General features: G+C 44.7%; 1 protein-coding gene across 8 annotated transcripts in view; it reads left to right on the plus strand.

The window, feature by feature from the left end:
- ITPR1 (inositol 1,4,5-trisphosphate receptor type 1) overlaps positions 1 to 27,559 on the plus strand; it is a 320,344-nt gene that overhangs the window by 209,364 nt on the left and 83,421 nt on the right. For 7 of the 8 annotated variants that reach the window (XM_027586400.2, XM_027586401.2, XM_027586403.2 and 4 more), the window contains 2 exons: positions 3,347 to 3,479; positions 5,506 to 5,696. The exons of the other annotated variant lie outside the window; for it this stretch is intronic. In XM_027586400.2, the coding sequence (XP_027442201.1) occupies positions 3,347 to 3,479; positions 5,506 to 5,696 (324 nt within the window). The remainder of the gene's footprint in view (positions 1 to 3,346; positions 3,480 to 5,505; positions 5,697 to 27,559) is intronic. 8 annotated transcript variants of the gene reach the window in all.

Genomic DNA, 27,559 nt, shown 5'->3' on the forward strand with positions numbered 1-27,559 from the left:
GAGCTTGGTTTCATTACTCTACATCACTGAACTACCATTTTCACTGTTCTAAAATGACACTTACTACAAAAGAAACTCTTGGCCTTTGCCTTTTCTCAGGCTTAGGTAATAATGTGTGTGTGGAATTTCTTACCAGAGACAAACATCTGATATCTGTTTGCATACTATAGGTGTAAACTTCTGGAAAAAAAAATTAATGTTATTTAAAAAGAAGTGGGGGGGATTGCATGGCCAAATGTTAAAATTTCAGAAGTGATGTTATTTGGGGAGTCTTTTTTTTTTTTTTTTCCTTTTCTGCAATCGGGTTTCTGATCCTAGTACGCTGTGAGGAGTTTTGTGCTCTTGAGTAATTTATATCATGATGATTAGGAAGGCTTCTCTCTGCAGATTTTAATTTTTCCTAAATTAAACCACTGGCTCAGAAAACAGAATTTTTCTCAAACCTAAGTTTTTACACTAAGGATTTGCATAACTTTTTATAATGTTGTCCATTTTCTTTTTCCCTTTTTACCTAAAATTATCAGTCTTTATTCTTTCAGAAAAGGAATAAATCTCAACTTGTTTAAAAAAAAAAAAAAGGCAAATCCCACATGCTCTGTGGTTTTTTTTCCCTTGCAGCTTAAACTTTTTTGTGTGTGTGGAAAGAAGGTGAGGTGAATATGTGCCAAAAGCCTTATAATTAAGAAGGAAAAAAAATAAAAGTTTGTAGGATAGAATGTATGTGTGTGTGTTTTTCCATAATTAGCACATTTCATGATATTCTCTTATGGGGGAAAATGTACCATTTGATGCATCAGTTGCTATGGTAACTGCTAGGGTTTTTCTGTGGAAGGAGAGACAAAATGGTAATGTGAGATCCCTTTGTAGCTTCAGTTGGCATCCAGGCTGCATAAATGTGAAGTTCCTGTGCCTGGAGTCCACGTGCTCCCAGATGACATGTGTTCCTTTACCTCCTGCTTGCTTGATGGCAAACTGACCATAGTCTTGCCAATTGCCCTCAAGCTAAGGAGCGGAAAATCTAACTGAGTTGCTCCTCCCTGAAGCGGAATTGGACTGTAAAGGCTGTAGTTGAGACTTCCTAAAAGACGTGTGTTGGTTGGTTGGTTGGTCATGGTCACCCTGCCTTTGAATTGACCATTCCATCTTCCATCTTCCAGACGCTTGCCAGGATGGCTACATTGGCTGTCTTGAGCAGTTGCAGCTTGTAGGCCTCAGCCCACCCATCTGTCTCTCAAACAATGTTCTTGTGATGCCCAGAGGGATCCAGTTAGAGAGTTAGGATGGTTTACTGCCAACCATTCCCTATTGTGGGAATTCAAACACTGTATGTTACTGAAAGAAAATCAAACTGATACATCATTATGTTGAAAAAAGGAAATCATATTTAATCTCCTGTTACATTCAGCATGGAGGTAACTTTTTCTTTCCCCTTTTTCTTTCTGGGTCAGCTTCTGTGAATGATCCTTTGAAATTTGTATTTCTCTCATCTTATGAAGTCAGCCTTTAGATCACCATGCTCTCACTGACTGCTTTGGAGACCATCGATGTGTTTGTATTGGTGCTGGAGACGAAAACGCCAGCAAAGCTGTATCTTTATAACAAAATGTGGTTTTCTAAGCCATTAAAGAATATTGTGCCAAATGCATCTATTTAAAAAGTACGTGAAAACCTCATAAATAGCTTCCCCTTTGGAAGCACTCTTGGAATTTTGTATTTACAGTTAGTCAAGTGGGTAACAAATCTCATGAGCTAATAGAAGCACCCTCCTTTGCTGAACTACAATGAGAGACATATTTGTGGGTGGAATGTAGAGAAGAAAATAGAGATTTTTTCCATTTCCTGAACTTTGAATTAAAAATCAGTACTGCCCACCCCCCCCACCCCCCCATTTATCCCATCTCAGTTTGTTCCTCGAGTCTTTGACCAGCAGCATGAATTAAGAAAGAAGAAAAACTTGACAGTGTAGCCCTGGGACCTTACGTGATTTTGACGTCAAACTAAGGAGTTTTCTACCTTTCTCCTTTGTTCCCTGGTGCTGCGTTCCCCTGGCACCCCAGCCTCCTTGCCCCTCTCAGGGCCCTTCTCGCCCTCCCGTCTGCTCCCTCCCATCTTGTTTTGCAGACACCCCACTTGAAGTCTCCAGACCTATTCTTGGAGCTTATTAACAAATCACTTTAAATTCTACTGACTCATGTTACCATTGCAGGTCTCTTCAGAAGAACTTTTGAGCCTCTATTTTAGACCCCTGCTATATTTTAGCACCCCTTCCCTCTGCTAGACTTCTCACTCACCTCTCCTGATGATATGCCAGAGGAACTCCGTGCCTTACTACTTTGTCCCTGGGAAAGAGTCTGGGGGAGAACCATACAGCCTCTGACTTTTAGAAACTTCCAGACCGGGAGGTGGTCTGGGAGACACTTAGCAGGACTGAACGTAAAATAGAGCTGAGAATAAATCTCGCTGCTTTGTGCTGCTTTGCTAACGTCCCCTAGTATTAGAGAACAAATCGCGGTTTTATTTATTTTTTTGGTTGGAGTTGTGGGGAAGAGTTGTTATGTCTTCTGTCCAAGATTCCTTTGATAGTTACATTTTTAAAACATTGTATTACGGAGAGGTTCAAATACATACAAGAAGAACTAGAAGAGTTTTGAGAACCCACATTCCTAACTCAGCTTCAACAACTATCAACTGGCTGCTCATATCTATATCCCTTACCTATTCCCCTCCCTTATTATTTCAAAGCAAATGTCAAACTCATTTCATTCATGGTGCTTATTTTTTGATTGGTATGCCTGATATCTGCCCCTACTTTATTTTCTATAGCATTATTTTTTCTTCACTACTCAACCCATTGACTGTTCCTATAAGAAAAGCTTACTTTCAGCTCATTATATCATTGTGCAGTATTACTTTTATATCTTAATATTTTCTTACAATATTGGGAATAGACCCTATGCTTGGGGTAACATTTTTATTTTGCTGTGTGAAAAGTGACCTGTAAAATTCTCATTTTGTCTGAGTTTTATTGGCTTACCCAAAAGGGACTTTTTCGTTTTTGTTATTGTTAGTTGCCCTTCAGAATTAATGTTCTGTGTTTATCACTGTGAGAGAGAGAACTTGAGATATTTAATATTCTAGATTGCTGCTTTTTTTTAATGATGTGCTTTCCTGAGAAAATATTGAAGAAGTTAACTTCAGAGTTTCCAAGTGCTTTTATTAATAATTTGTTTTTTCACCGAGTGAAACTGAGCCAATTATAACTGAGTACCTCCATGTTTTTTGAGTATTAGTAGCTCAGTTATGCATTAAATTCAGAACCTGATTTCATTATCCTGTTTGAATTAAGGGTGAGGCGCTCAGGCAAATTTTGGTCAACCGTTACTATGGAAACATCAGACCTTCAGGAAGAAGAGAAAGCCTCACCAGCTTTGGCAATGGCCCGCTGTCACCAGGAGGACCCAGCAAGCCTGGGGGAGGAGGTAGGCTGTGTGGTGTGCTAATTAGCTGCACGTGTGAATCGAGTGTGCCACATGAGAGCTACATGTTTCTCCTTAACAGGTTGAAACTAACAGATGAATTTGGGTGGCAAGTGTGTTTTCTAGCAACTTGTTTTGTCTTTGGTCTACCATCAAAATGATATCTAAAAATATTTCCCTGCAGTTAGATATTGGCTAAGTATTTTGCCCCTCTTTCCAGTACAGCAACCCTCTGGGTGATTTTTGAATGACACAAGGAACTTGATTTTACTCCCCATTTTCTTGTGCTTGTGAGGATTCATTCTTCCCATTAAATAACAATGGTGTTAGCAGTGAAGATGGTGAAAACTACCATTTATTGTACACCTACTGAGTGCCAAGGGCTCTCCCAAGCATTTGACCTTCTTGTTTGCTCCTCCAAGTATCCCATTATATGGCAGGTACTGTTGTTATCCCTTTTTAACAGAAGAAAAATGGAAGCTTGTTAGTGACTGGTCTATAATTTGAACCTCGATATGTCTAATTTTAATGCCTATGCTGTGTTCCTCCCAAACTCTGAAGGGAGTTTACTGAAAAGAAAAAAGAAAGAAAAGGAAAGCCTCTATAGAATTGCTTAAAAAAAAAATCCTCAAAGAGGTTGCAAAACATTGTAAGCACAGTTACAGCAAAAGTTGCAAGAACGTTGAACTCAACTGTGGGTACTGGTTTGGGTTTTAAAGTGGGGAGGGCAGGAGTTCAGTGCTCGCTGGAAGCACAAATGTGAGTTGTCTGATTCCTTGTCTATAATGATGACTGTTATGCACTATAGGTTTTGGGGGCATTCTGTAGGTAGCACCAAAATACTTGGTGATGAATAAAGTTATTCTAGCAATATCTGGGAAGGGGTCTTGAATTTCTCACCAAATGAAAACTTGAAGCCTGTCTACTCACTTCATGGGGCTGTACAGCTTCAGTGAAGATAGAGCTCTCAGAGTGTCCCAGGAACAGGACCTTAGCATTCCATCTGCAAGATCCCAGGGATTCTCAAGCAGAAGTCCCTCACATAACATCTCAAAACTATTTCTCTTTACTTTCTGTAGTGGAGTCATTCCACAAATATGGGAGGCCCTGGGGAGGCCTTCTGAGGGTGTTTTAGAAATGCATCAGAGACCGTTTCTGCTTTAAAAAAGTTGTAAGAGAGAAGAGACGCAACCCAATTTCTACTCTGCACTATGGATATAATGGATTTAGGTAGTTAAGACAAGCAGTGCAAAGGAGGTGGCATTTGAATTGAGGTCTGCAGGGAAGGACTGGCAGATGATTTTCTTCTCTCTGAAATTGATCAGCCCGTGTCCCCGTGTACATTAACATTTCAGTTATTGCCAATAATAATGCAAGGCAAGTTCTTATGTAGGCACATTCTAAACACAGTTGGAATCCATTCCACTAAACGGCATAGGCCCTATCTTCTTAAGTTTATTCATGTTATCTCAAGCTCAGTGGGGATGGGAATTTGATCTCTGGCCCCAGCTCTTGGCTCCATGCCAAGCACTGAGTAACTGTTGAATGAATGAATGAACAGATAAATTATGTGAAGTGTTGAGTTTGGGGCTAGAGTGGGTTTGTTAGAAACAGGGCTAAAGTGATTGTTATAGGCTATATTTTCTTAGGAGTGTTCTAAGACATGTATAAGTTCAGTTTGTCTCTTGAACTCAAAAGTTTCTTAATAATTCTGCACCAAGTCATTGTATTTTAATATCAGGGAGAGTCTTGGCTCGATGGCTGTAGGTCTCTTGCTGGAAATACATTGTTTTTCATCTTACCTACCTGCCTGCATTCAAATACCATCTCTGTTACAAGCTGGGTGTCCTCCTCAAAGACAAGTGACTTCATCTCTGTGCTAATAATTAGTACCTTCCTTGTGGGGTCTTTAAGAAGGTTAAAAGAGCTCATACTGTTAAAACATTTAGTGCATTAAGTGCTGGTGCATAGTAAGTATGCAATACATACTCTGATTGTGGTTAATAAGAGCAATATTCCATCTTCCCAGGGGGAGGCTCTGGGTCCAGCTCCACGAGCAGGGGTGAGATGAGCCTGGCTGAGGTTCAGTGCCACCTCGACAAGGAGGGTGCCTCCAATCTGGTCATCGACCTCATAATGAATGCGTCCAGTGACCGAGTGTTTCATGAAAGCATTCTCCTGGCCATTGCCCTCCTGGAAGGAGGCAACACTACCATACAGGTAAGGAGACAGCTTGCTGCTGTGTGGCATCCCTGCTGAGCAGGAAGAGAATCTGTTCTGAGAGCCAGGCACCTGCATGGTACCATGGTCTTCTATGATGGACAGCTCATTCCTAGAGCACAAAATTCTGTTCTTATGAAAAGCAAATTCTACCGGTATCTTCTTCGGTCATTCAGTCATAATTCAGAGTTGGTTTCAAAACATGAGTTACATTTGAAAACTTATAAAATGCTGAGGATGTGCAAAGAAAATTGATCCAAGATGTGGGGCATGGTAGGAAGTCCATAAATCTTTGTTCAATGAGTGATTGAATGAAGTATATTTACAGTTTTTATCCCAGATCATAGACAGTCCCATCAGAGGATGACCAAAAAGGAGTTTGGGTTGTGTGTGCTGTTTAGATTTAATTTTTGTATCTATAGACACTGCAGTTATTGCTGGCTATAAATTTCTCTACCTTTCAAGTGAAAAGTTCAATAGAACCATTTGAACTAATAACACCAATTTGAACTAATAGGAAAAAGTCAGGCTAGGTTAGTCAAAGATGTGTAGGATAATTTTTTGATAGCTGGATAGAATATATATTTTAAAACAGTAATAAAAACTTGAAAGAATTCTTGATAGAAGTCCTTAATGAAGCCATTTTAATGAATTTCATAATATTTTTTTAATTTTCATGTCGAAATGGCAATTAAAATTATTTCTTTAAATATTTTATCATCCCCTTCTTCATGCAATCTTCCTTCTTTGTTGGCTCTTGAATAAGTGTTTACTTAGCTGCGTGTGTGTGTACACCTACATTTGGGTAACAGCTTTATTGAGATATAATTAACACATCATAAACTTCATTCACCCTGATGTGTATATCTGACTTGACAATAAATTCTTGGGCCCGAACTTAAATCAGAGTCTGAATTAATGGAGTCTTGGATCTTAGTGCCAACTAGAAGAGAATGGGTTGCTGTGGGTAGATTCACCCCGGGCCAGGTTGCATTTCTCAGTGCTTACTCTCCCAGGCACCCTACCCCTTGCACGAGCTGCAGAGCCACCTGTGGTGGTCCTGTCTCCTCGCACTCCAATCCCAGCTCTCCCTAACACACACTTCAGAAGTTCATTATTAGGCGATGCCCTAAGTGGAGATTTGTGCCGGTGGCAGAGTCCACTGCCTGCCTGAGTCATCACTTGGGCGCTGGAATTGTGACACACTGGAATGGCTGTTTCATTTTGTCACATGTGGGTCTGACCATGAGCGTGGATAGATCCTGTGGTCCTTCTCATCATTAGGATTTGGACAACCCGCTGCCATTTTGGAACAGAAGCAGTGCTCAAACACTCCTTGTCTTCCAACCACAGGATTTCCAGTGACTAGACGTTTGAACTAAACATTTATTGAGCACTTTGTGGGTACACAGAGCTTTAGTAGGAACTACAAGGCAGTGGTTTCTAGAAACAGAAGCCAGTTGGTCTATGAGAATTTTCTTCAGGCATAGCCAAGTATGAAAAATGAAGGGAGTGTAGTGAGTTTTTCATAAATCACGTGTATTCAATTTGAAGGACCATCTTACCATTTTATTTCTGATATTATGTCCTCTCCAGTGTCTCTGCTTTCTTGAAAAGATTTTGAGAGTGGATGACGGTTTTTTTCTTCTCTGTTTATTAAAGAAGTTGGGAACCCTAGGTTATTCCTTCTCCTTCCCAGTTTTCTTTTAAAGCTTTAGTAATTAGAGAAATCCTAGAATCCTAGAAGCTGGTCTTCAAGAAATTGAAAAATCTAGCACGGATATAAGAATGTAAACACATGCACATAGGAAGCTCTGTCTCAAGGATAATGGTAATGCCATCGAAAAGGTAAGAATGGTAATATGGATCCTCCAAGGAAGAAGTAACAACTTTTGTGTGAGGAGTCAGTGAAAGGTTTTCTGATGAGAATGGCTTTAAAAGATGGCTTCGGGTCTGAAAGATGGAAGTTGGGTGTGGATCTGTGGCATGGGCTGGCTGTGTCGTGCTGCGTGGGAGAGAAGAGGAGGCCCAGAGTGTAGGAGCAGTAGGGGTGCTGGCAGAACAGGAATTGGGTCCCTCGGACTGAGCAGAGCCGGCATAGGGTGGTGGACGGGGACTGGCAGTGGGAGAGTTTGTATGCAATAACAGGGCAGCCCTTCAAAGGGCCGTGGAGCTGTAATTTAGGACTATAAATCTGGCAGTATAGGACAGATGAGTTGAGGAAAGCAAGGTCCAGAAGGAGGCAGCCCAATAATTAAAAAGCTAATTAGCAGTAATTTAGGGGAGAGCTAATGAGAACCTAAACTGAAAATAATTCTATGATAAAACTGGTCATAACTTGGGAGAGGATATTTTCTTAGGAGGGGCCTAGGGGAAACTTTTGGGGTGCTGGAGATATTTATGGTTACGTGGGTACATACCTGTTTCAAACTCAGTGACGCATACAGTTAAAATTGGTATACTTTATTGTACATAAGTTATACCTCAGTAGAAAAGAAAAAATGGGGAGAAAAAGAGATACTGAACCTAGGGGGCCAAGAGGGTCAGGGACAGAATATCATGAGTGCAGACTCTCTAACCCTCCCTCCTGGAGGCTGGAGCCTACACCCGTTGGTAGTTCATAAATGCTGGCCAAAATGGCACCTAAACGGACATTGGAGATGAGAAGGTCAGAGGTCCCCGTTGGCTCTTTGAGGCTTTAAAAAGTCTGGATGATGAGACGCGTGAAGGCACCATTAATTAAGGAATAATGAAGCATGGAAAGGGCTCGCGGGGGCTGAGGGCCGCCGGCACTAAGGCTGGCTGGCGAGATGAAGTCTGAGGTTCTGGCAGGATGCCGTGTTTTTCGCAGTGTACCCCCGATGGCAATGGCAAGGCACACAGAAGCTGTTTTTCCTTCAAGTTCTTTATCTTGTAAAGTAATTATGAATATTAGTTTCATGTTTTCACACATTTATTACTCATATGCTCAGGCTCCAGATGAAATGCCACAATCGGGTTCCAGTAGTTCAGCCCCATAGGGAGCGGAGAGGTCTTCACTTAAGGCAGCCAGCGTCCTCCTGAGCGGGTGAGCCGGGGTAGGAGGGCATAGCACCGAGGGCACTCGTGCTCACTCTTTCCTTTCTCCCTCTCCCTGTCCTCTCCCACCCTACCCCGCCTTCGGTGACCTCGGAGGGTGGAGGGGAGAATTTAGCCCACCGCTTCAATAGAGACCTGTGGTTCCAGGAAAATGCATTCTAGCCCAGAGTTGACTGGTGAGGTCTCCCTTGGCCCTGAGCTTCTCTTTCTGTGGAGAATGTGACAGGAACTCGGCTTGTGTATGGAGCCGGTTAAGGACAGGAGCCTTGAAGCCCCAGAGGGGAGCGATGTAAAATTTCATCCTGCTTTAGAGAAGCTGGTTTGAAGTAGTACATGACCAGCTGGGAAGTGAGTCTGAGTTGGGTTAAAGCTGCCATTGTGACTATTAATGATTGCTGAAATGCTGTAATCCATTAAAGGCAGGGTCAGTTCCAGCCAGAACTCCATGCCCACTATCACTTCCTGGTCAGATTGCCGTGTTACGGTCTCAGGAAGGGAAATTGGGCTGAGGTCAAGTGGGCTTCCATAGATAAATGTTGCACAGTGACAGGCAGTAGAAAGGGCAATCACAGGGAAGCATGGAGGGCTCCAGGGCTCCAGAACTGGATATTGCCTATCCAGGAAGAGGGCTGCAGAAGGACCCTTATGCTTATAAGCACCTCTTCTCAGGATCTGGGATGTGTTTCACACAAAGAAGGAGAATGAGACCCACCTTCCAGTCTGGTCCTGTGTAGGATTAAGGAAGTTATTCCTGGGTTTCTGTTCCAGTGTCTGTCAAGTGTGGACCTCTGGGATCCTTGTCACTATGAGTCAGAACTTTTAAGCAGTTACTAGATATTTTCCCAGGAATTCCTAGGACCTGGTAGTGATGGTTGGCTGGCTCTATTTCTGAAGTTTTCCTTGGCTTATAAAAATAATTATTAAAACTATGATGATTAGACAAACTCCAGATGAGCCATACAATAGACTACTAGTCACCAAAAAAAGGGAACAAAGTATTGATAAATGCAATGACTTGGGTGTATCTCAAAGGCATTATGCTGAACAAAAGGAGCCAAGCTCAAAAGGAGACATACCAGGTGGTTATAATTATATGACATTCTCCAAAAGGACAAGACTGTAGCGATAAAGGACAGATCCGTGTTTGCTAGGATTAGGGGTGAGGGGACAGTTTGACTATAGAGAAAGAGCACAAGGGAGTTTTTTGTGCGATGGTGCTGTTGTGCATCCTGCTTTTGGTGGTGACCACATGAGTCTATCCATCTGCGAAAGTCTGTGGAACTGTATACCAAAAAAAAGTCGGTTTTACTGTATGGTCATTATAAAAATTAACAAAAGTAAAAACCATAATGATGACGATAGTGGCCAATTAAGTGCTTACTGTGAGCCAGGAACTGTGCTTCAGTGTCTGTCAGGTATCCTCTCATTTAACCCCCACGCTCTCTATAGGAAGCAGGTGCCATAATTACTGCTCTTTACAAAGGAGGAAACCAACATGAAAAATCATTAAGGAACTTGCCCCAGATCATATAGTCAGTAAACAGCAAAGCCTAGAGTGGAACCAGCGCAGCTTGGCTCTGCAAACACCTCCTTGCCTGTGATGGCTTCATTCTGTGGGATGGTGGTAAAGATCCGAGGAAGAATAATACGTGCTTTATAAAGAAAGATGACTTGCTCCTTCCTACAAGGTCAGCCCTTGTCATCTTCAGAGACAGAGGCCTAGGTGGGCCAGGGATGGGTCCACGGCTCCCGAGCTCGGTAGAGAAGACTGCAGGACTAGCATCCGTTCTACCTGGGCTTGGGCACTTAGTGTTAATGAAGAAGTCCTTCCACTCAGGCTCTCTCATTTGAGTCCCCAGTTGTGCTGGGAGCTGTTCCAGGCACGTATGGCCCCCATCATAGCAGTGAGGAAACTAAAGCCCCGTAGGGTTTCTGACACACTCAGAGCTACAGAACTAGATCAAATAGCATGTGCCTCTTGTCTTCTCCCGCCCCTCTGTTTTAGTTCTGTCGCTTAGCAGCACCCTCAAAATGGAGTGGCTTGAAGCAATGGCCATTCTGACACCTGTCACAATTCTGGGGGCTTGGGCTCAGCTGGGCAGTTCTTCCACTCCATGGGATCTTGGCATGGACTCAGTTGGGTCATCAGCTATGGTGGCCGCCTGTGTGGCTGTGGCGCTTGGTGCTGGCTCCCAGCTGGGAGCTCAGTCCCAATTGCCTCAGTCGCCCGGATTGCCACGGTTCTCCTCCATGTGGACTTTCCATGCCATTCAGAATTCTTAGAGCGTGGTGGCTGGGTTCTAAGTAGTGTTTCGAGAAGCAGAAAGTGGAAGCTACAAATCCTTTCAAGTCCTGGGCTCGGGGGGATTCCTAGAATGTCACTTCTGCCACATTTTGGTCAAAGGCAGTCATAAGGTCAGCCCAACTTCAGAGGGAGGGGAGAAAAACCACCTCTGGTTGAGAGGAGGGCATATGCATCAAGGAGGGAATTGGGTGGGCACGTGTGGAGACTGACTGTGCCCCCCCATTATAACTGATTGAGCATCTATCATGGGCCAGTCTGACTCCTGAGTGCTAAAGTTTCAAAAAGAGGGAGACACCATTGTCTGCCATAGAGGAGTTTGTTCTCCCAGGAAGTTCAGTCCTATCTTGCAGAAGTTACAACGCATGTTGTTCTCCTTCAGAGTGATCTGTGAATATTCAACCCAGTCCTGAGGATAAAGTCACTGGGGCCTGTAGCTCTCCAAAAGTTCTGGATTTCACTGCCCAGACCTTGGAGGATTCAATTATGGGAATCCAAAAATAAAGACACATAGTGCTTGCTAGGAACCCTAACAGAAAGAGTTTGTTCCCTTACTCTGAAACCTTGTTATCTGTCACATCATCACCTAAAGCCCTGAAATGACAGGAAGCCAAATTTAGGATATTTCCTAGCCTGGCATAATGGATTCCTAGCGATTCAAGTCTTCTAGCATCTCCCGTCTGTGCCCTGGCTTATCTGAGGGTAGATCTAATCTCCAAAACTCCTCCTACCTGGGTGCCATCAGAGTAGCTCAGACTTCATGGTGAATGAACCCTCTGCTTATACGAACAATGAGGTGGTACCACCGCCCTTGGGCTCCACAAAAGGCGGAGTGACACATTGCCCCGCCATGGAATCAAGCTTCGCTCTGAAGAACCCCTGCTTTTTCTCCCCACTCTGGTCTCACCCCCATCCTGCCAGCCCTCAGAAGGAATCTTTCCTTTCTGCTTGGTGTTTTGTAGCAAGTGGGAAACTATAAAATAAGCATTTGCTTATGAATTAATTTTTGGCACACTCAGGGCTCCGCAAGCCTTACGGCACTTGCATATCCGTCCTTCAAGTCCTTGCCAATTTCTGTGTTCCTTCCTCCTGAGACATTCCCACCAGCACCCGGGGGAAGTTCCCTCTGCTTCCTCTTCCCTGCAGGAGGGTAGAGGCTGTCCTCACCTGGAAAAGAGGGGGAGTAAGGTATCTCTTTGAACATTATCTTGTGTTTTGGGTTTGGTTTTTTTTTTCTTAAGCAAATATAGATGTTCGGAGATATATGTGCTGACATGACCAAGGAGAGCCTCATAGCAAATTAAGGGGACAGACATAACACAAAAAAATTTTTTGGACTAATTGCTTCCGGTTGCAGAAGCACAGTGAATTTTATGTATCAAATGGCTGCCCAGCTATTCCTATGCCAAGTCTAGCCTACAGACACACCCAAAAAGGACTTTCTTTTCTGCACGTACGCAGCTGGAGATGGAAAATGTGAGAAGTGCTCCATCAGGAAACTGGCTTGCATATTCATCTGAGAGAGATCCCTAGCCCTTGGGGCCTTTTCCCCACCACACACTTATTTTTTGTGGTTGGCTTAAGAAATCAGCCCAAGAGCCAATATTAGATAAGCATTCTCCCACCCCTTCCAGAAGAAGTCACCAGAAGAGCATGTTGGAGAAGCATGTTGGTCTGGCTCCCTCTGACCCCAGTTAGCAGAGAGATGAAGCCAGAAAGGGTGATTTGATTTGCCTCTGCTGGAAACGGAAGGCCAGTTTGTGAGGAAGAGCCTCGGTTTGACAGGACACTCACCCTTAGAAGGAGCAGGAGATTGGTGTGTGAGCAAGTTACGTAAAAGTGTGTTGTTTTTGGCAGGGAAGTCAGAAATGAGTCATTTCTGAGTGGTGTTTTCTGACCTCAGGTTTTATCCATGTGGGAAATGAGCATGGCTTGCCACAGTCAGAAGGCTGCTTCCCCCCTGCCCCAGCTTTGGGGGTTTGGGAGCCATTGGAATTGAAATATGAGGGAGGCAGGTGGCTTGTCCCCAGCAGGCTTCCCTGGACACTCTGCCCTTCAGCTAAAGCTGGAAAGGGTCTCAACAGCTGCCTTCGAGAGTTTGGTGGCAAAGGGTCAGAGACTTCAGGGACACTGCCTAGAAGGGAAGCCTATGGCGTGGGAAGGAACTTGGCCTCTAGAGTGGAAACACCTGTGTTGGAATCCCAGCCCTGCCCTTGGCAAGTGGGGTGACCTTGGACTTTCTCAGGATACTTTGAAACTCACTCAGCTTTCTCATCTGTAAAGTAAGAGTTAGAAAAACTAAGTCCCTTCCTCATGGAGCTATTGAGAGGATAAAACATCGTAAAGGGGGGTAAAGTGCCTTCCCTGGCAGACACTGCACACCTGTGAGCTGCTGCCTTGGGGACTATCAGTGGAATGAGGAAGATCTGAGTTCGAGCCCTGCTTCTGACTACGTCCTTCTTGAGGACCTGGGGCAAAGTCCTTGACTTCTGTCAGTGTGGTTGCCAACTGAAGAGCAAGATGGTGACAGTGTCCCCTCATAGGGCTCCTGGGACAGTTAGACAAGGTGGGCCACAGAAAGTGCCTCATGCAGTTGCCAGGTCGTAGAAAAATCTCAAAATTGGCTGATTATTTTTATTAATAAATTTTTTTTATTTAAAAAATGGACTTCAGGGGAGCCTGAGTGGCTCATTTGGTTAAGCTCCTGACTCTTGATTTTGGCTCAGGTCATGATCTCAGGGTCATGAGATCCCGGCTTCACGCACAGCGGGGAGTCTCCATGAGGTTCAGTCTCTCCTTCTCCCACCGTCCCTCTCCACCCCCACACTCCTCGGGCTCATGCTCTCTCTCAGATAATAAATGAATCTTTTCAAAAAATGAGCTTCATTTTTTTAAATAGGTTTCTTCTCAGAAAGTTGACTTCTAAGCTTTTGCTTCTGTCTAGTGGTTAATCATCTAATAGGCCTAGAAGGGGTGCTATGTTTTACCTTGTTTTCATCCTCAGTTTACCTAAGTCCCTCTGACTGTATATTTGAAATGACATTAGCGGTCCAGAAGGTCAGGACACTTCTGTGCCTTGGGTACTGGTTACTTGTAGTGACAGACATTCTGGATGAAGCGGAAGGTGAAGGGCAGTCCAGTCACTCCCTGCCTCAGGTCTTTACTTTCCTTTCCCCTTTTTCTTCCTTCTTCTCCATTCCCGGGAAACTAGTGTGTCACTGAACGAAGGTCTTTTAAGATTTTTGGTGTCAAAATTCAGGGTTTGATAGAAACTCAACACTCAAAGGTGGTTACCATTCTTGGGAACATAAGACATGAGTGACTCTCCTAAAAAAGGAAACTGACCCCTTGCACAGCACAATCCTGGTCATGGCATCTTTCCAAGTGATGGTGGGCACTAGAGAAGGCATGGGCCTGTTGGCTTCTTTTTGTAGTTTGGGGCAAGAAATGACTGCAAGGCTTGTCAGCACATATGTTTGTGGCTCATCCTCACTTGGGTATAAGAAGCACCATCCTGTTGAGGTGCTCCTAGGGCAAAGTGTGCACCCTGGCTCATGTTTTTAGACGAATTGGAGACCCAGTATTATTTTTTCTTTTTTTCTGAATAGTGAAGCCAACAATTTAGGCAGAAGTGGGTGAGCCCATGTATCTGCTTCTCTGGCCTTTCCACTAGAGGACTGCATTTATTGGGGTTTATGGAGAGATCTTTGGAAGCAGAATGTTAATCTCTTTCCCTTGTGCAAAAAGCAGGAATTGGTTTCTAAGAGGTGTCCAGAGGAATTCTCGGGTTTTTCATGGTCTTCAAAATTTAACTGAAGAGCAGAAAAAATGTCAGAGAAGACTTGAAAAAGGTTATATATTGAACCATCATTTCATTTTGAACCATCATTTCATTTTATCCTCTTAAATCCCCAACAAGCCCAGATTTTCCTTCTTTCTTTCTCTTGCTTTAGGTCTAGCAAGAGGTCTGTGCTCTTCCTAACTTTCCTTAATGACTTCCAAGGAGGGACTGCTCCTTACGAACTTCCAGGCTGACACCACATTGACCTCTGTTGGCTTGTGATGTGTTAGTCCAGGGCTCGGCAAATTATGGCCAGTAGGTCAAATCCAGTCCACAGCCTGCTTTTGCAAATAAAGTTTTATCAGAACACAGCCATGCTTACCCCTTTAGTATTATCTCTGGCTGCTTTCATGCTATGAGGACAGAGTTGAATAGTTGCAACAGAGACCATATAGCCTGCAAAGCCTAGAATATTTACCATTTGGCCCTTTACAGAAATCTCTGCCAACCCCTGTGCTTATTGAATCTTTGCTGTCTAAATATTAATCTCTTGAAGGGAAAGAACCATGTCTTTTCCTCTTTGTTCTGTGCTCTTCATCCCCTGGTCTGCAACAATGGGTTTTTAGTAAATATTGACCAGATGACCAATATCCTAAGTCCCAAGATATTTTGGCCACTCATTCACCTAATAAACAGGAATTCAAGGAAAGAGAGGTTTCTAACTTTTTCTTTCCTTTCTTTTTTTTCGGGGGGGGGGGGGCGGGTAATGGTGTGCAGGGGCAGTGGGATTGTGTTTTAGAAGACTTCTTTTTTTCCTAGAGGTGATCTTTCCTTTCCTTCACCGTCTCTACTCAGATATATTCCATTACCCCTGTTTATCACCTTTCAACACAGATTTGGAAGGCAGACTAAAGCAGCTCTTTCCTGTGGGGAGCTGGCCGTGTGGCTCAAGGGTCCAGATACCTGGGATTGCAGGTTTTTCATCTGTAAGCCCTCTCTGATGATCCTACCCCAGACCACCACATTTTAAATTGGTCACTTCTTTATGGCCCAGTGCTCTGCTATTTCTGTACCTCCAAAGGTTTCCTACTGGCCTCGGGGCATTTAGTTAACCTTAAAATAAATGAAAAGTGGGAGCCTGGGCTCCAGCCTGTTTGTCTTCTTTTTCTCCAAACTCCCTGGGTGATCTCATCTACTCCCATGACTTCCAGCTACTGTTCATGCCAACAACTACCAAAGGTGTAGCTCCCGACTCTCACCTCTTTGCTGATTTCTAGATTTCTGTTCAAATCTCTGTTGGGCATCTCTACCTGTGTTAATTCTAGGTTAGTATGACCTCAAGTGCACCTGTCACCTCCCCTCCTCTGCCCCATTTGCCCTCTTGTATTCCATGTGCTGGTCAGTGGGCTCACCAGCAACCCTCCTGTTGCCCAGGGGAGATAACCTGGATGTCTCTGGTCTCTTTCCTCTCTTGCTTTTTGTCAGGAGCTCATTCTGTATCCACTCCACCTCCCAGTAGTGTAATGGTCAGCATTTAGTTAGGACGTATAATGAGCCAGACAGTTGGCACCTTGAGATTAAATGACCTGACCATATTGGCCCAGCTGGGGTCGGAAGAGCAGGGATTTGAAATGATGCACTCTGGCTTCAGAATTCCTGCTATTGACCACCCTGTTATACCTACCGCCTGCCAGTATTGGGCTGTCTGAGTTCTGAGCCTGATTGTTTCTCACCTGGATAACTGGTGAGAAAGGCCTCCCTACCTCTGGGCATTTCTCTCTTGCATGCTACTGTCAGTCCCCCAAACAGAAGCTTGACCACTTCATTTCCTGTCTTAACAGTCTTCCGCAGGTGCTGGAGTTCACTGCCGCCATGATGAAATCCAGTGGCACCCTGCATGGTCTGGCCCTGACTGGGTTTCTCTACCCACACCCCGACTCTCTGTGTCCTGTTCATTTGCCAGGCCCTTCTGTGTACTCAGATGCCTCTGCTCCACATGGGACGGGCTCTGTTTCCCTCTGCCCAGAATACTTCCAAAGCCCTGTCTGAAATATCTCCTGCTCTGGAAACTTCCTCTTGATCCCCTGGGGCAGAGATGTAGTGGTCTCTACCTCTGGGCTGTTCATTCACTCTAGCAGTCACCACACTTTAAGTGGAAGTTCATTTTAAGACCCGAGGGAACAGAAACCAAGTTTGTCTTCACCCCCAAGTTCCGTAGAAATAAGTTCCTGTGTGTGTGAGATGAAGGGAACTCAGTCTGTACGTAACATATCAGTGGAGAGAATCCTACTCTGTAGGGTCATTCTGAGAACTAGATGAGATGTATGGAAAATGCTCAGCTTGGCATGCTGCTTAACACATAGTAATTGCTCATGGTTACTTTTTGGTTATACATTTTTCTCTCTACTCACCCACCCGGGAATGTAATTTCTTCCAGGATGGAGCCTCTATCTGACTCCCCAGCACCTGGACCGTGGTGGGTGTTCATTAAATGTTCTAAATGTTCACTGAATGGATACAAGTTCTGACCATCTGTGGCCACCATAATACTTTAGCCTTATTATCCTTTTTTGAATATAAGCATTAGGATGTGAAAATTTGTGGTTAGTGGTTGTAACAACTATAAAGGGGCACCTTCTTTAGGGACAGAAGGAGGTTAAGTTTAGCTGAGTCCAAGGGAAATACATAATGTGAATTTGGAGGAATATCCTTATGGTGCCAGGAATGCTCAGGGTCTATTTTTTTTCTTCTTAATAACTACAGATAGTAGTAATAATAATGAGGACCAGAATCTGAATGTTCATGTTCCAAGAGCTAGGCCACATGCCTTCTCTGCATGATCTCATTTACTCTTTATGGTGATCCTGTGTGGGTAGGTGCTGCCATGACCCCTTTTTGCTAAAGGGGAAATAAAGGACCCAAGAGGTCAGGTTACTTGCTCAGGGTCACCGAGCTAGCTGGTAATTGTGTCCGGGTTTATTTCCTGCCACAGCCTGAGGTCTCAGCTCTCTGTGTTGCTGCCTCCCTGTATGAGAAGCCTCCATTAATTTCCTTGGCACAGACGTGGCCCACATCCCACTCCCTGGCTGGGGACCAAGGAAAGGGGTTGTGGACCCCTTTCGAGGACCTTGGCTCTATTGATCAGGCAAAGTGGGATTTGTGGTTTCACCCTCAGTTGGTCTTTTGGTGGATGGACTCTGTGGAGGGTGCTGTGCCTTCCGAATACAGCAGAAGACAGTTTGTGTGGCTGGTGTCTGTGCTTTGGTTATAATATTGTCCTGTGAACGACAGAGAAGGAAACCGTGAAAGTCTTTCTCTTTTAGGCTTGCTGTCTTGTTTGCCAAATAAAAACTCTTAAGTGCTATACATGCCGCCTCACCTCTAGCAAGTTCCAAGTTCCCAGGTCTATCAAAGTTGATGAGGAAACTCTCTTGCATAACTTCCTCTCTGTGAAGACAGAGGCGGCTCATTTAATTAGGGCTTCTATGAAAGGTTAAATGACATTAGTAACAATTTTGGGGTTTTACTTGCATCGAAGGAAGCACATGTGCTCTGGCATAATGTGAGAAGTGTTAGAGCTCAGCTTTTACTCATTTTGCACCAAGAGGCCCAGCGCATTGGATTCTCCTCATTGTTGAGTCTTTGGTTGGTTGAAGAATACTCATTTTGAGAGAAAGAAAAAGGAAGAGTGCCCATTCTAGGGCAGGAGCTGTACATGGTGCCGTTATGTACTTTATCTGGGTAGGTCGGATAGCTCCAGTGACAGAGAAGGAAGGTGAGTCTCAAAAGAGCCAGAGCTTCGGCACCTGGGTGGCCCAGTCATTTAAGCGTCTGCCTTCAGCTCAGGTCATAATCTCCGGTCCTGGGATAGAGCCCCATGTCAGGTTCCCGGCCACTCCCCTGGCTTGTGCGTGCTGTCTCTCTCAGACAAATTTTTAAAAAATCGTTTAAGATTTTATTTATTAGAGAGTGCATACAATCAAGGGGAGAAGCAGGCTCCCCGCTGAACAAGGAGCCTGATGCGGGACTCAGTCCCAACACCCTGGGATCATGACCTGAGCCCAGGGCAGACACTTAACCAGCTGACCCACGCAGGAGTCCCAAGAGCCAAAGCTCTTACCCAAAGTCACCCAATTAACAAAGCTGAGATTTGAACCCAAGTCTGCCTCTCAAACATCTCTCACCTCCTACCATGCTAGAAAGCCTTGAAGGTGGAAGGGTCCAATGCCAGGGAGTTAACTTAGTGATCAATTTTCACTGAGGGGCTACGCACATTGGAGAGCAGTGTCTGTCTTGTTACCGTTGGGGCTGGGGCTATGAAGCATTGGTTATTTCATCCAAGAGGCAAGGAATCCCTGCTTGGTTATACCATGAATTTTCAAAGTCATCCTACCAATCCACACAATGATGAGTTTTATAATAATGTATGAGCTTTTTCTTTAGTTTCCACTGGTGTCCTTTATTGAGTAGCTTTGTCTGGTCAGAGGTGAACTTGTCCCTGACATAAGAAGGGCTCTTGCTCAGTTATGTTTCTTTGAGTTTTCTGGAATTCATGTTGGCGGGGAGAGTGGGGAGTGAAAGCCAGAGTGCATTGCAGATGGCTGTCGCAAACCCCTCTACTATTTCCAATTAGTGGATGCATGTGTGAGTTGTATGCCTGTCTTATATTTACAAGAGGAAGTATCCCGTTTAATTTTATTTTCACACCAAAAGCCCAAGTGTTAAGAGAACATGGTGTTTTAACACTCCCTCGGTTATCAGCTGCAGCGCGGAGGTTGTATATTGTCACATACAGTTTTCTGAGTATATTTCTACATTTGTTACCTGGCAACATTGCTGCGTCGGGACATGGAGATGTGTTGGTTCCTACCAGATCTGCACTGTTCATATTGTAGAAGGTAGAGCCTGTTTTTCTGGCAGGAATTTACAAGAGGAGAAGGCAGGAGGCTAATGGAATTCAACTGAGAGATAGGCTGAGGCAGTGACTGTCCGCAGACGAGGGGTTCGGCAGGGGATGTAGACTCTTGTCTACATCCTGAATTTATGCATTACTGTGTTGTTGCCCACCCACCAGTTCCAAAGGGAAAAGAAATCCCCTAGTAGGGATGACAGCCATAGCATCTCTTGCTGGGGTCACTGTCTGAGCTACTTAGAGCCCTACAGTGTCTTTGTTTAGCTGAGCTGCTGCATTAAAAACACTGTGTATAGAATTTAAATGCTTAGCGGGCCTGTATATACTCTCGGGCTCTCCTAGCACAAACATGCCCCCCGACGCCCTATGTGATGAACCCCTTCCAAGATGTTTGTGTTCAAAACCCTTGCATCACAAGTTTGAAAGTCCTCTTGGTTGAAGCCACGCTTTCCGAGACTCCTAGAAAGTTCACTGAGACCAAGGGCGTTGAATTCTCTAGCACCTGTGACATTTCTTGACAAATGCCTGAGAGGGGCAAGTTCCCATGGCAACAGTTTCTAAAAGAGTTTTTGTGGCATCAACAGGTTAGGCGAGGTATCAGAGTCACAGGGCTCTGCAGCGCCTCCTGCAAGCACGTCTCCTGTTCAGTTCCTCCACGCCAAGGCGCCAAGGGGCAGTCTGTTCAGAAGCCCCAGGAAGCACTGGAGAGCTGGCCAGGTTGGGCCGCAGTTCAGGGCACATTCGTGTCTCCCTGCAGTGCTCATTTTTGAAGGCATCTCTGAGGAGGAGGCCTTTTTAGTCCACTGGACTCTTAATGTCTTGCTTTTAAGAGAGAAAAGGAGCACTGATTATGCCTGGAGGCATTTAGGAGCCTCAGTTAGCTTTAAATATATATATGTATATTTTTTTTAAGTGCTCTGATCCTCTTTAGAAAACCCGAGAAGCCATTTTATTAATGGTTCTTGGCTCTAGCATGATCAGGAAGTGTTCTAAGAAGAAGCTATACAATTCCTCAAGATTTTTTTTTTTTTATAGCTATTGGATATTTTGTATACCTGAGCAAGACCTGACCCTGAGGGTTCCAAGCTTGGCTGATTGTCCTGAGCACCCTTAACTTGGAAATACATATCCTGCTGTTTAAACTTTAAGATGATCCCTAACTTGATTAAAGTCCTCAACCCAGTAGGCCGAGGAAAATGCTTCAGAAAAAACAAGGTCATGCTGCATTTTTTTGGTAAGCACAGGAATCAACAAAGAGATGTTATATAACTTCTATTTATATCCTCCTTGCTCACTATCTGCAGGCAGACAAGAGTCGCTGAGAAGGAATTTAATGAGCTCTCTGGGTTTGCTCACCTTCCTGAGCTGGTAGGAACCAGCTTGTTCTCAAGTGCGTCAGCAAAGAATCTGGCTGTGGGTGGGCGGCCGGGGTAGGTGGACGGACTTGTTGCCATGGTGTTCTTTAATTCCCCTGTCTCTCAGAGATCTCACTCCCCCCTTCCCTGACTCCTTCCTTTCCCCCCCTTTTCTTTCTTTCTTTCTTTTTTTTTTTAATCTATAAGCTTCCTTGTTTCTCACACCTACTCATGATTCTTGGAGCTGTCTCCGGAAACAGAATATTTTTCCTCACCCCCTACTCCACGCCCCCCCCCCCCCCCACCCTAAGAGCTCTCCATTGTGTGGCTCCAGGACATCAGAAGAGTTTCTGCTAAGGTATATTGTGTTCACCCTCCCCTGTTTCTTTTCCTATGATTTTTTTTTTTTTTTATTACCCAGCCCCTCCATTATAGGGACCAATCCCAGAAGTCTTTAATCTCACCCAATAGCAGCTTACTCTTCCCTATTGGATTGCCCCCAAACCGGGTGGATTCCATTGTTAGTCGCACGAACAGTTGCTCTGCCCCAAAGGAGAAGGGCTATTTGTATTTCCCTACATCCTCCTGTGTGCTCTTGCCCTGGGCCGGTGGATGTCTCCTGGCTCACCTAGGACGGTATAAAACAGAACCACATGAAAACAAGAGAATGTGTTTGTCCCACAGTGATAATTCCAGGAGCTTAGGCAATTTCTGTTACCTGCAGGCTGCAGGTTGAAATTATTTAGCCTGCACCAAAGGAAAAAAAAAAAAGTGGTGGGGGCGTGGGTTGTGGCTCCTCCACCCAGTTCTCAGCAGGGAACTGGGACTGCCATTCTGAGAAGTCATTGTGGCAGCCCCCAGGAGTGCCCACCACAGAGCCTTCTGAGATGGGCCTGCGTTACTGTCCACATTCCCACCAGAGCAGAGGTATTGAAAAGATATGAGTAGGGAAGTTTTAATGAACTATTCTTAGAAAAGAAAAAGCAGTTCCCATGAGGACAGACTTTATTAAAAAAAAAAAAAAAAAAAAAAGCCAAAACCCACCCCTGCCTTGCCCAAGAGTTGTGCAACTCTTAATAGCAGTAGCCTGTTTGAATAATCAAAGGCAAACTGACTTCCCCTTATTAACTTCTGTTAGAGGCATCTGCATAAAATATCCCCAGATTCCAGACCAAGAAGGTAATTTTTTTTTTTTTCCCTCCTAGTAACTGGAGGGACTTTCCCTTTGGAGCTCTTCCAGCAGAGTTAACTTCATGGTTGAAAATATTTTCTCATTAGAAACTGCCAGCCTTTTGAATCCTGATGTGGGGATAGGAAAGACACCTCGTCCATGAGCACAGAGCCTGAGCCCCAAACCTAATTGACATTCACAACTGACTTTGAGACTTCTGCCACAACCCTTCTTTTCACTGGGAAATCTATACCCACTTAAATTTCCTAAGGGTCCCCTAAGCTCCTTTTTGAGACTGGCAGAGGCTCTCTGGCTCTTTCTATCACTTTCCTATGGCTGGTTTTTAAACTATCCATCGAGATAACCCAGACACTGACGAGGCTAGTCCTATAAACCATCTAACATCTTCAAGCCCTTTGTTTCCATTTGCATTTGGGACTTAAAAAAAAAAAAGTATATTGCATTTGAGGAGGATATATTTCAGTTGCCCTCACCATACGGTGTTTGAGAAATGTGTTTTTATTAGCCTCCTTGCAACATAAGCCCACAAACTGTTCAGCCCAGAGCCTGGGTAGTTACCATATCCAGGATTGAGCCAGGTTCTGAGGTGTTAGGCTCACAAATGGTTGTCCTTCCTGCTCCATAGTTAATAATGCAAGTGTCAGTGAGGCCAGAGTAGTTAACAGTTAACTAGATGGATTAAGGATCTCCAGCCAGTCTGAGCCCATCACAGAGACATATGTACAAACCCGATAAGCCTCTGAGAGGCGAGAAGGCCACATCGGCCACCTTCACCTGGTCCTTGGCATGTTTCATTGTCTCCATTTGGCAGGATGTGGGGCTTTCACAGACGAGGATCTTTGGGTTATTGAGTTAAACTTTAGCTGCCGTGATGCAAATCTCAATTCGACTTAAGGTTTTTGGAAATAAACCTCCTTCAGGATTACTGTGCATTCATCAAGACAGCAAACACATCCTGAGTACCTAGTGGGTGCCAGGCATTGCATGAATTGGCCATGATATAGTCAGGGATGAGATCAGTCCGGGTCCTGCCCTCTAGGAGCTTACAGTCTAGTGGGAGAGATGGCTAGCACACTAGTTAAATAATTAACACCCTGGGAGAAGCATGAGGAAGGAAATAAGCAGGGCACAGTGTGTCAAGGAGAACCCACTTAGGATGGTCAGGAAAAGCTTCTCTAAGGAGGTGCCATTTAAGCCCAAACCTAACAGATGAGAAGAGAACCAGCCATGAGAAGAGCATAGGGAAAGAGTGTTCAGACAGGCTGGCATGGGCTTGGCCTCTTGCCAGAGCTGAAGGAGGCCAAGGTGGTGAAAGCATAGCGATGGGGGGAGCAAGAATGAAATGATGGCTGGACCCCAGTAATACACTTGTCATCAGGCAACCTGACTGCCAACCCCTAGTCAGTGCTTCTAAAGGGCACCAAGTTGGCTCGGGCCATCACCTGCTTGCATACACATTACTGATGCTAGAGCCATAATATATTAAGCAGCACTTACACAGATGAGTGCTGTGTAATTGCATCCCGCCATCTCCATCCGTTTGGCCATCTCTACATTTTACTGCCCAATCCCAAGAATGTTCTCTGCAGCCACAGGGAAGCTACCTGATGGGCCAGTACCTAGGCAAATGGGCCTATGGGGTTGGGAGATGCAAGTCCTGGAGCTTTTCCTTTGGGGTCCACAGGGGGGCTGTCCCCCCAGAGTTTGTGGAATTGAGCAGAGGACTGAGGGTGACTGTGGGACCTCCATCAGGAAGGCACTCGCTTTGGTTGACATTTTGCTCTTTGCCAGCCAGTGTTCTTGCCCCCGGCAGGCCAGAGTATATTTATTTTTCTTTGGATTTTATGGTCAAGTGGATTTGTCATAGGTTTGCTGAGAGCAGGGAAGGAAAAGTGGCTGGTATAAAATACCTACCAGGTGCCAGGCCTCTGTTGGGCTTTCCCCTGTGTTACTTTCTTTACTCCATCATACAGGCCTCTCCGGTGGCACTTACCCTCCCCCCTCCTCCATTACAGGTGAGGAAAGGGTGGCTGCCTGTTAATAAATGCCCTATCCAAACCCACCCAGCTCCTCAGTGCCCCCTGCCCTTCCACTTCTACCTTGCTAAGCCTGAAGGATACAGAGCCCTTTCTCTGAGCCCCTGCCACTGTCTAAGCAAACACAGGAAATGGGTGTGCAAAGGATTGTTCTTGACATCGATGCAGAACTCAAGTTGGATGCCCTGTGGAACCTTATAACTTTTAGGGCAGGAAAAGTTGGTCACTGTTGATTAATTGCCCTCAAAACACAGAATGGAAGTAAGACCAAAGATCAGAGTTCTTCCCCTCCAACTCCTGTGTTAGTCTTCTTTCTCCGTAGCACAGATTGAACCCCCAAGTGAAGTAGGAAGGAACAGGCAAACTCGACCTCGGCCCCCTGTGCTGTCTCGTGTGGATGCATGGCTGAAATTTTTCATGATACTGTTTTCCACACATCTCTTTTCAGGCCTTGTGCAGAGGCTCACTGAGAAGGCTTCCGCGTCTCCCATGGCAAGTCTGTGGGCAGGCGACATGGGACCTGAGAGTTTCACCCTAACCGCCAGAAGTTACTTTTCACTGAGTCATAGAATCAGCTCTGGAGGGCACCCTCAGAGGCTGGCGTGCACCTCCTGCAGCCCTAGGTGCACATGAGATTGTCCTGCATCCTCTTCCTTAGTTGAGTAGATGTCCATGGACCAAGATTCTCAAACCTCCCTGAGTGCTTCAACAAAAGTCCTTCCTGAGGTCCAGTCCAAGTCTCCTTTGCTGTCTACCACCTTTCCTTTTTCTAAGCCTCATGCTGACATGACGAGCAACCACAGTGCTGCCTTGCACTTGAAGATCCCCAAGGAGGTCCCTCCCATAGTCCCCTGCAACACCAGGCAATGTTGGGGGCTGGAACTAATTCATATTCCACTGGTCATCTTTTCTTTTCTCTGGAGGCTTTGTGTTTTTCTCTTCCATCTTTGGCTGGAAGAGACAGCTGCCAGTACACACAACAAAAGATGCTGGCTTTTGGCATCCATAAAGAGGTTTGAGAATTGAACCCAGAGAAAGTTGGGAGTCTCCTTAATGTCTTATCCCTGGGTCCAGGGTCCTCCAGAAGGATGCCTGACCTGCCTTTCTGAAATCTGATTTGTTGTTAAATATGGCTAGAGATGTTTGCTTATAGTTTACCTACATATACGGGGACTTTGTAAGATAACAACTTGAAAAAAAATTTTTTTTAGCAAGTACAGTTTGTTGTTGTTGTTGATGAATATGTGAAAAACTGTTAGTGTTTTGATCTACATTGAGGGGGAACCAGCCTGCTTACCAAATAGGGCAGACTTTCTCCACAGCTGCTGATTCCTATGGGCACTGGGAGACGAAAAAGGAGAGGTGATATGCCTTCCATCCTAGGAGAAAAGTGGTTCTTATAGAACAGGTTGGAATTTACTGATTGCTAATACTCAAATTAATTCACCCTGCAAAGGGTCATGAAGAGCCACTGCTTTGGCCTTGACCTTGGAGCTCAGGCACTTACTTGGAGCTCAGGCACTTACTTGGAGCTCAGTGACCAGACTAATTTGAGTAAGGATCTCCATGTCCTCCACCTCTTCTCTCAGGCTGCAGTAACCCAGAAGGTGGCCTCCATCAGCCCTGGCACGGCAGAGTCATTGAAATAGGGCGTTTGTGTCTAAGTCCTCCAGAGACAGCTATACAGTGTAGACCAGGGAGAACTTTCTCACTGAGAAAAATGAACTTGAAATGTGGATATCTTTCTCACCTAGACTTGGTTTGCTTCGTCCCTTCTTTCTTTTCTGCTTTGAAGTTTATTTTACCTCTGAACTCACTGAAGCTAGAGACATCCTCACAGAGCTTGGTGAGTGGAAAATTCCAGATGTTTACTGGTTAAAACCCATCAAACCTTGCAAAAAAATTTCCTTCTTGGAGTGATAATTGATACCAGGGGAATGTTTGATTCTTAATGCCCAATTTATTAATTATTAGACTCTTATTATATCATACTTTTCCTGAAGAATGGTAAATGATAATGATAATGGAAAAATAGTTCATGTTGAATGTTTAGGGACTATCTGTGAGGAGGGTCTGACACCAAGCTTATATTCTGCCTTACATTAAACTTTGAGAAACGGGGGCACCCAGGTGGCTCAGATGGTTAAGCGTCTGCCTTCGGCTCAGGTCATGATCCCAGGGTCCTGGGATTGAGCCCCGTGTACGAGCTCCCTGCTCAGCGGGAAGCATGCCTCTCCCTCTGCCTGCCGCTCCCCCGCTTGTGCTCTCTCTCTCTCTCTCTCTCTGGCAAATAAATAAATAAATAAAATCTTAAAAAAAACAAACTTTGAGAAACGGAAGCAAAATTGTTTATTTTTATGTCTAAGGGAATCTGAATAGCTTCTATAGTGAAATTCCAGCTGGATTTTTTCTTTTTTTTTTTTTTTAGCTTCCTTTATCGTGACAGTTACTGAGAACTGCTATTCACTGTGTGTTTGCTGTCCATTTAGAGACCATCTTGACCTATCAGTATCAGCTAGAATTGTTTATCGTTGGATGGTTTGTGGACACTAGACTTTGGTCATCATGGAACACCCAGCACACAGGTTGAGCCACGTATCCTACTTCCTAGTACTTTCCTTTGAAAGGGGAATTGATAGATCACAGCAGCACCTTACATTTGAATAGGTTCCCATAGTAATCAAAGTGTTTCTCACACATAATGTTTCATAACTACAACCTTGATGGGCCCCTGGCTTCCATGTGATGCAGACAAGGCAGGTGGTAAGAGTCTCGTTTTTCAGATAAGGAACCCAGGGCATAAATGCTGTTAAGTAAATTGCCCAAGATCACGTGGCTGCTTAGTGTGGAGCGAAGGCTGAAATTGTGGTTTCCAGACGTCCAGTTCTCCAGGCGGCAGTGCCTAACCACGTGTGCTTTATCACCTAGTTCATGGTCCCTGATCCTGGGTTTTGATTGTTGTCCTTGGTTTCTAAGGCAAGGACTCAAGACCTATAGCCATCACTGTGTGACAGTGGTTTTGTTAATGTGTAACCCCCAGCCCTGGTCAATCTTCAACTGGCAAAAGGGTCTTGCTTGGGAGCCCATCTGAACAAGTGCATCGGGCCTCACAGGAAAGTTGGGGTGTTCACATGTGTACCTACCACAGCTATTCTTTACTGTGAGAATAGTCTGTGTTTGTGCAGCTGAGAGACTTGGCATGGTGGT

The sequence above is a fragment of the Zalophus californianus genome, chromosome 1, assembly GCF_009762305.2.
Source record: "Zalophus californianus isolate mZalCal1 chromosome 1, mZalCal1.pri.v2, whole genome shotgun sequence".
NCBI classification, from domain to species: domain Eukaryota; kingdom Metazoa; phylum Chordata; class Mammalia; order Carnivora; family Otariidae; genus Zalophus; species Zalophus californianus.